This window comes from Mustela lutreola, chromosome 1, assembly GCF_030435805.1.
Source record: "Mustela lutreola isolate mMusLut2 chromosome 1, mMusLut2.pri, whole genome shotgun sequence".
Lineage (NCBI taxonomy): Eukaryota > Metazoa > Chordata > Mammalia > Carnivora > Mustelidae > Mustela > Mustela lutreola.
In genome coordinates, this window is record NC_081290.1 from 269783062 (window position 1) to 269791888 (window position 8827).

General features: G+C 57.0%; 1 protein-coding gene across 1 annotated transcript; it reads left to right on the forward strand.

Moving 5' to 3' along the window:
- The first annotated feature begins 1330 nt into the window (after window positions 1-1330).
- On the forward strand, window positions 1331-8607 carry C1H11orf96 (chromosome 1 C11orf96 homolog). The gene is made up of 2 exons (XM_059187042.1): window positions 1331-1492; window positions 7044-8607. Exons 1-2 carry the CDS (start codon window positions 1331-1333, stop codon window positions 8022-8024), a joined length of 1143 nt encoding a protein of 380 aa, XP_059043025.1. The 3' UTR covers window positions 8025-8607.
- Window positions 8608-8827: the final 220 nt, after the last annotated feature.

The following is an 8827-nucleotide window of genomic DNA, read 5'->3' on the forward strand; positions in this document are numbered from 1 at the left end:
GGTGCTGAATTCAGGCTGAAGGTCTGACTTGGGGAGATCGTGGGGGTCTCCCTGGCTCCTCTCCCTGCCTCTCTTTGTCTCTCCCTCTTTGTGTCTCTCGGGCCCTCTTCCTCTCTCTCTCTCTCTCTCTCTCTCTCTCTCTCACTCGTGCACACCGACACCCCCTCTTGGAACTTGCTGGGGATTGTCATGGCAACCCTCCAGCAAAATTATCAAAACACTTTTATGCTCACACTCGTACCAGACGAAGTGCTAATTCCGAGTGAGGCAGAAGCAGTTGGTAAAATGCTGGAGTCCCAGGCTTGGTCCGGATGGCTCGCTGGTGCTGGCGGGGGCAGAGTGGCCCCAGCAGGAGGTGAGGGTGGGGTCCGGAGGCAAGAAAGGCCCCGCCACAGAAGGTGTGTTTGTGGCTGACCCCTCCCCACCCCTTATGCCACATTCACGTTTGCATTCCACCTCCACAAACCCAGAGACATGCACACACGTGTGCGTACACACATATACACACACACAGTGGCTAGACCAAATACACCCATAGTGCAGACTGACCCAAACGGCAACTTCTGGAATAACCATCACCTCATTCAGCCCTTGGAGGCATGAGATTGACTCTGGGGAGACTTCTGGGTGAGTGTAGGGGGGAAGCCAGCTGACTAAGGCTTCTAGCCGACCTGGGAAGGTCCATATGCCAGGAAGGCAAAGCAGTCACCGGAAGGGGCCTGACCCTCCTGCCTCCCCCACCCCCACACTGCCCCCCTCAAGGAAGCAGAGGAGCATCTGGGCAGAACTGTCCCAATCTAGTTCTTTCTGCTTTACTGTGTGTCCTCCCCAGCTCACTGCCTCTCTGCCTCCCAGGACAGACTTGGCCTCCCTGCTCCCATCCGACCGGGGCTAGAGTACTGCAGGCTCCCTTGGAAACAAAGCCCTGTTAATAGCTGAAGAACTGGTGATTGCTTTTTTTAATCCTAGGCTCTGCCCAAAAGCCAAAGTGTGGGTGGGGACGGTGGAGGAGGTGGTGGCACAAGCCCCTCCCCGGGCTGCTTCCACCTTCCTGCCCCATCTGCTCCCCCAGCTCCCTCCTCCGTGGAAGCGAGCCCCCCCCCCCCCCCCCCCCGCAGCCTTAACCTGGGCTCTTTGCCACTCTCAGGCTCAAGAGGAAGCATCTCCTGCTTGCAAACAGGTCACCTCATCCCTGATCCTCCTGAGGATTTGAAAATGTTAGAGCCCGGTGGGCCCCATTTCGTGAGTCTGGCCTCCTCACGTCACAGATAGGGAAACTGAGCCTCAGAGGTGGGAAGCAACGGGTTCAAGGCCACAGAGTACACGGGCGATGGAGCACATAGGGCATCGCGCGCGCCTGACTCTGCCGGTGCGGTTCCCGTCCCGTCGGAGGGGCAGGGAGACGGGGTGGTGCGGGCGAGGAGCAGGGCTTTCTGGGCCAGGCACATTCACCCGGCTCCTGGCGCTGCACGGAGCACTGAGAGTTACCCCGGTGAGCTACAAAGCACCCGAGGCTATCGGCAGAATGGAGGTGATGGCTAGGCTCCCCCTCAAAGGACACCGTGAGGATGATTTTAGGGGAGGTTCGAGCAAAGCACCATTGGCAGAATGCCAGGCACGTAGTGCGTCTTCAACAGATGACATTTCTGTGTCCCTCCTCTGTAAGCCCAGGGCTACGGGCCTAGCAAGAAAAGGAACCATTCTTCACTCCCTTTAATGGCTCTCCTCTGCCCCACTGGGCCCGGGAGGCAACTTAACCTGTTCCGGCAAAGCCCACATGGACCCAGCAAACTCAGCAATGCCCGGAGGGCAACAGAGCCCAGGCCCTGACCCCCGGGCAGACCCCTCCAGAGCCCCCAGATCTGCCCACCGCTCCTTGACACATGCAGCTCTCACTGGCTCGCACCCCATGCCCCATCCCACATCTTTGGAGGAAGGTAGATAGGGGCTGGGGGTGCTGTCCAAGAAGGCTAATATCCCGTGCTGCCCCCCCAGGACCACCTTTGGGCACTGGTAGTAACGCCAGACAATGAAGACATTACTTAGTTGCTCTGAGAGCTTGACCTTGCTGGGTCTGGCTTCCTCCTCTACCTTGTGAGTCAGGCAGAGGATAAGTCACCCAAACCCTAAACAGCCCTCCCTCCCAGCAGGAGCTTCTTGGTCCCTGTCCATCTCCTCAACCATGCTGGGGGGCGGGGGAGGTTTGAGCATGAGATAATGAACACGAAAAAGAACTGGATTCTCATGTTTCTGCCATGCCGGCCACTCGTCCAGGTGCTTTCCCTACACTCATCGTGGACGCCCAGCATTACTTCTGTGCTGAGGGGCAAAAGGGAATCTCAGAGAGTAGGACCTGCTCAAGGTCACAGAAAGAGCTCAGGGCAGAGTGGGGTTGGACTCTAGCTTCGTGTTCTCCTGACCGGACGGTGGTCCCTGACTGATTTCTGTGGATCTGGAGGGCACAGCACATTTAAAAGGGTCACCTAGGGCTAGGGTTGGTCCTGGAGGCAGCCTGAGAGGTAGAGCTGTGGATGGGGGTGGGGGAGGTCAGTGGTGGAACAGAGGAAGCTAGGTCATGTGGGAGTTCAGATGCCACCCTTGAGGCAAAGACCATCTCTCTACACTCCCTTCTCTTCCCAGAAGGCCCCTGTGAGCAAAGCCAGACTTGCTGCGGAGCAGAAGTGACAGGGGCCAGGCTGGTTGCTAACCTGGGCCCGTTGATGTGAAGCAACGGCCTCTTTTTTCCTACTTTCACCTCCCTGGGGCTGAGGATGGGGAATCTTCTATCAAGGAAAGCCGAGAGGAGTGACCTAGGGTACCCCAGTCCCTGGCCTGCGGACTTGGGGTCCGGAGGAGCTGTGCATGTTGGGAAGGAAGCCCCGGTGGAGATGGTGTCACCAGGAGCTATGGGAAGCACAGGTCACGGGGAGACGAGGAGAGGGTGGCAGTCCACTTGCAAGGAACCTGGAGCTCCTGCTGTGGCCAGCACTGGCTGGGGTACTGGGGAGCTGGAGGCTGGCAGGCCGGTGGGGAAGGTAGACAACACTGTCGAGGGGAACAAACATGTGAGAAGGCTGTTTGGTTAGTGGTATAGAGTGCCTGAGGGACCACTTAGAATAGGGTGGCCAGGAAAGGTTGCTCTGATAGGAAAGCATTTGAGCGGAGACCTCAGTGGTGCAGAGAGATTAGTGACTTGCCCCAGGGCACACATGAAATTCAGGTAGAGCTGGGTTAGGACCTGTCTCTTGACAGCCATTCTAATCATCCTCCTTTTAGAAACATCCTTCTGTTGCATTCTGACATGTTCTTCTGGTTTCCGTCTTAACCCTGTTGGACATTGCTTCTCTGAGGACTGGCTCATCTGAGCCCCACCCCCGTGTTGGCTGCTCCCACCCCTTCTTTCTCTGGAAGGTGGCCTTTCACTCACTATCCCTTCTGCACCCCGAAGACTCCCAAACTGCTACTCTGTCCTTCACCTCTCCTGGAGTTCTTCCAGTGTCCTGCTTGACCTTGGATGTCTACGGCTCTCTTGGTTAGGACAATGAGTTGATATAATAGAGACCTGAAATTAGAGTAGTTTAAAAATATTCAGTTGACTGGGACGCCTGGGTGGCTCAGTTGGTTAAGCAGCTGCCTTCGGCTCAGGTCATGATCCCAGGGTCCTGGGATCGAGTCCCACATCGGGCTCCTTGCTCGGCGGGGAGCCTGCTTCTCCCTCTGCCTCTGCCTGCCTCTTTGTCTGCCTGTGCTCGCTTGTTCTCTCTCCCTCTCTTACAAATAAATAAATAAAATCTTTAAAAAAAAAATTCAGTTGACTGTTTTCTCATGTAAGAGCTCCAAGGGAAGTGTTTCAAGTTGGTAGATAGCTCTGCCCCACAGGGTCATGTAGGGATCCAGAGTAACAGGAAGGATCTGGGGTCTGTCTGGTAATCACTCTTCCAGTCGGTATGGGGGGAAAATATGGGAGCTTAGGGTGGGATTTTCCTCTCATGCAAGTGGGACAGAATTCGAACCATTGACTTCTGCTGACATTGCACAGATGACTCTTTTGACACACGGCCCAACCTTAGCTGCAAGGGAAGCTGGGAAAGGTGACCCAGCTGATGGACAGCTGGCAGTCTCTGCCACAGCCCCCCTTCTGGAACCATGAGGACTTCCCTGCCCTGGTGGTGGAGGAAGTTCTTGCCCTTTGTTTGTCTCCCTGGCCCTTGACTTTGCCCTTGGCAAATTCCTTCTTGCTTATTACTCTCCACTACCGCCGTATGGGATATTGAAGGTCTGTCTTCTTCTAGCACATATTTGGACTGGAAGGATCATGGGCTTTTGAAGTCCAGCCTTGCAATTTTGTTGATAATAATAATTCCTTCAGAAACTTGGTCTGCCTCTAGTCAGATCCATGTGCCAGCAGCTACACCCAGAGCTCCTTTCCTGTCTGAGTTATTAAGTCTGTCTGCCTTGCCCAACTCCTCTCTCTTTCATTGTAATGAAAGCTATCCTCAAGGCATCTAAAATAATGGACTTGAATGACAAGGCAACAGTGCTAATACAATACTTCGCTGCAGGAGTGATCCCTCTGCCTGGTGTCACAGACAAGCTTGGAGAGAGGCTGCAAACCACGACAGTCTGATCTTCTGCTCTTTGGACAAAACCAGCTGGGCTTTGCAGCCCTGACAATAGCTCTTCTCTGTATTAGCTCCCCTTCTGCTCATCTCTGCTTGCAGACCAGCCAGTCTCTTTGCTGGAGTCTCAGGCTAAAAGCATCATTGAGCAGCCAACATGTGCAAATGTTTTTAGCTCTTTGCAGCTATTTTTTGGGAATTACAGGCTCAGCGGGCATGTGGCCCATCTTCTCAATTATCACAGGTAATGTTTTTCATAAATGTTTTGTCACAGCATAACAAGGGTCACCAGCTTTCCATCCTCCACTCCCGGTTTCTGTACTCCTTACCACCTGTTGCCAAAGCCAGTGCCATAGATTTTAGGTTTTTATACGTGGCAGCTTTGCATTCCTGGTACCAATTTCTGTATCAGAGTATTGCTAAGCCGCTGTTAAAAGAAAATCCCAAATACAATGTCCATAAACTAATTTTTCTCTCACGTAACATAGTTCTGATATGAGTATCCAGGCCTTGCCTGCATAGGTAGAGGACTTTAATGGCTAGCCAGCAGACTCCACAATGGCCTACCCATCTCCAACCTTCTCACCCCCCACTACCACTTCCCCGTCTACCACTTGCGCAGGCCAAATCCATAAAAGTCAACCTTGGTTCCTCCCCCAACCCTATCAGCAAGTCCTCTTCTCCTATCTTCAGACACATCCCAAATATGGCCTTTTCCCGCCCTCTCTTCACCCAGTCTGCATCTTCAGTGTCTTGAATCTGGGTGATGGTCTCCATCTTTCTTCATCCCCACCCCTCTCCAGTCTGTGCCTCCCATGGCAGCTGGAGTGAGCTCTTAAAACATGAATTGAAGCATGTCGCCTGCCCCAGACTCCCCAGTGCCTTACCACTGCCCTTAGAATAAAATGCTATGTCCTTAACATGGCCGTCAAGGCCTTCTTTGACTGTCTCTGCTTCTCGTTACCCCCTTCCCACTCTGCTTTAGCCACATGGCTTTTCTTTCTCACTGGCTCTTCCCCTCCTTGGTGCATTTGCCCTAGGATTCCCTTTGAAACACTCTCCTTACGCTCTCACTTGGTCACACTCTGGTTCCTTCTTTGTACTCCATAGGACAAGGGGCTTCAGTGTAAGTTAAGAGTGAGGGCTCAGGAGAGGAGTCACCCGGGTTTGAATGTCAGCTCTGCTGCTTACTAGCTGTGTGACCTTGGGTAGGTTGCTTACCTGTTCTGTGCCTTGGTTTTTCTATCTGTAAAGGACAATAATAAAAGTATTTGTTTCCCAGAGCTGTTGAGCTAACACATAAAAAGTACTTAGAGCATGGCCTGTAGTAAGCTCGTAGCAGTAACATTATTGTCCCTCACATCAACCACTCTGAGAAGCTTTTCCTAGCCCCGCCTTCTGCACATTTCTCCATCTGCATCTCTCCCACATCACCCAGGATCAGGGTCTTGTTTTGAGATTTATTGTCTGCCCGGCGCACTGGAATGTAACCCCTGAGCTGGGACCCAGGAGGTCCTTAATGAATCTGTTGAAAGGCTGTGGAAGGAATGGAGGCCAAACCCCACTGATTCCTTCCTTTCCCCGTGGCCCTGTGAGCCTGGCTGGGTGCCTGTGGAAGAAGGGAGTGGGGGAAAAGGGTGAGCTGGGCTCTGTGCCTGCCACCCTTGAGACCCATGTGGTCTGGGGTGGGGGATGCTCACAGTTCCTTCTTGGGAGTCAGGGAAACCAGGGGACCTGCTCTCAGAAGCCCCAGGGGCACTGGTGGGTACCAGCCCTCAGCACAAGGCAGTAATAGCACCGGCTGGTTCCATCCATTACTAAAGGACTAACTACTTATCCTCTCGGTGCCTCCACTATGTCGTATGTAAATTTGGGAGACCAATTACCTCACAGGGCTGTTATGAAGATTAAGTAGGGTAATATATGTAAAACGAAGCTCCCTGGGTGGTTTGGAGTGAAGCTCTCCAGATTGTAGTTATTATCATTGTTATTAGTGCCTATCCAAGTGTCATTCTTCTGAGCTTGAATAGGGGGCTGGTGGCGGGGGACCCGGGGGCGGGGTTGTGGGGAGACAGAGCGAAGATGGCTAGGGAAGGGGAGAACCGGAATGGAATAATCGGGCTGTGTTTTTATTCGTCCACGGCTCTGTGCAGGTTTGTGTGTGTCTATGTATTTGCGTTTGTCTGGGGAGGGGTGACGAGGATCCAGAGAAGAAACCCAACCTTTTTTCCGAACTCAGTTCTGGGGAGCTAGGCGCCCCGCTGACCGGCGCCCGGCTCTCCCCGCTGCGAGGAGGGCTGGGAGCTGCCTCCAACACGCGCCCAACGCAGAACCCGCGGCGGAATCACCAGCGTCTTGAGTGTGTGCATTTGGGATCTGGGAGGGGGAAGGGGACTGCGCCGCCGCGGCCGCCACGGTCGGTAGCAACTTGGGGATCCCAGGACGGACAGCGGCAGCCCAGAGTCCGCCGATCCGAGCCCCCCGCCCCCCATCCCCCGGGTCTCCGGCCACCCCGCCCCGCCGCGTGCTCCCGGGGCCTCGGATGCTCCCGGAACCCCGCGGGCGGGGCCTGCCTTCCGGAGCCGGGTTGGCTGGGGGCGGGCGGGCGGCGCTGGGGAAAGGGCCGTTACTTTCCCAGAGCGGCGGGGCGACGTCAGGCGGAAGGGCGCGGGGCGCGCACGCTTTAAATGGCATTCGCTGTCATCCGAGCTCGCGGCCGTGTGGGCAGGAGCGGGCTATATAAGCGGCGGGCCGGGCCGCCGCGGGGCAGACGGTGACTGCCGCGGCGGCGAGCGCCCGGGAGCGCAGCCCAGCAGCGCGCGCCGAGCCCCGCGCCCCCCGACGGGCTCTCCCGCCCGCCCTCCCAAGAAAACGCCGACCCGGGCCCGCGAGGGCCGCCGCCACCCCGCAGCAGATTTGGATCCCCCGCCCGGCGAGCCCCAGGCTGCTGCCTCCCGGGGGGCCCCGGCGCAGCGGCCGCCCCCCGAGAGCCCCGGCGCCCCGCCGCCCGGCCCCGAAGACGCCGGCAGCGCCATGGCGGCCGCCAAGCCCGGCGAGCTGATGGGCATCTGCTCCAGCTACCAGGCGGTGATGCCGCACTTCGTGTGCCTGGCCGACGAGTTCCCGCAGCCCGTGCGGCCCGCCAAGCTGTCCAAGGGCAAGGGCCGGCTGCGGCGGCCGCGCCAGTCCCGCTTCAAGACGCAGCCGGTGACCTTCGACGAGATCCAGGAGGTGGAGGAGGAAGGGGTGTCCCCCATGGAGGAGGAGAAGGCCAAGAAGTCGTTCCTGCAGAGCCTGGAGTGCCTGCGCCGCAGCACGCAGAGCCTGTCGCTGCAGAGGGAGCAGCTCAGCAGCTGCAAACTGAGGAACAGCCTGGACTCGAGCGACTCCGACTCGGCCCTGTGAGGGGCGCTGCCCGGGGACCCGCGAACCCGGCCCCAGAGGGCCCGCGCCCCGCGCCCCGGAGGCCCGCGAGGACGGGGACCTCTCGCAGGGCTGCGAACTGCTCGGTGCGCCCCGCGCTGCGCTGCTCCCGGGCCGGAGCGCGCGGGGCTGCCGGGGAGGGGGGCCGCTTTCTTTGCCCTTGTAAATGTTTATTTTTTAACTCTTTCCCAGTACGGACTCTGCCGTGAGTGTGTGCGGGAGGCGCGCCCGCACTGAGTCGGCGCTGGGTCGCCGGGGCTTCCCGGAGAGCCGCTCCACGCCCTTGTCTGAGGGTCTGCAACTCCGATTCCGCTCACCGCTCCGCCGTGCCCCCCTCCCCAGCGCTCACCCGTTCACACTCACGCCAACACACTCTCGCTGAACACTTTTATAATTGTTAGGCGCGGCTGATGGGACTTGGGGCGCAGCTGCTGCTGCGGCCGGAGGACTGATATTTATTTTTTCATTGCGATGGCTGACGGCGTTTATTTAACGATCTTTTTACTTGGATATGTCTGTGAGGCTCCCGAACGGAGACAAATAAAGTCAATATATTTGCACAGTGCATTTCTCCAGGCTCTTGACTTCTTGAACCTTCGGGGCTCAGGCTCCTGAGACTGGGGGAGGTGGGAAAAGGTTGTGGTTGGAATGGGAGGTGGGATCCCCGGGTAGAGGTAACTCCACAAACTTCAATCACCGGAACGAGGTCGCGCCCGGGGTTCCCCGGGGCCGTTACTCGCCTCCCCAGGTGGATCCATTCCCGGCTCCGAGCGCTCTTGCCTCCC

Coding starts and splice junctions, on each gene's coding strand:
- C1H11orf96 (XM_059187042.1), top strand. CDS start 1,331: ATGGAGCACATAGGGCATCGCGCGCGCCTGACTCTGCCGGTGCGGTTC. Junction 1,493..7,043: donor GAGCACTGAGAGTTACCCCG/GTGAGCTACAAA, acceptor CACGGTCGGTAG/CAACTTGGGGATCCCAGGAC.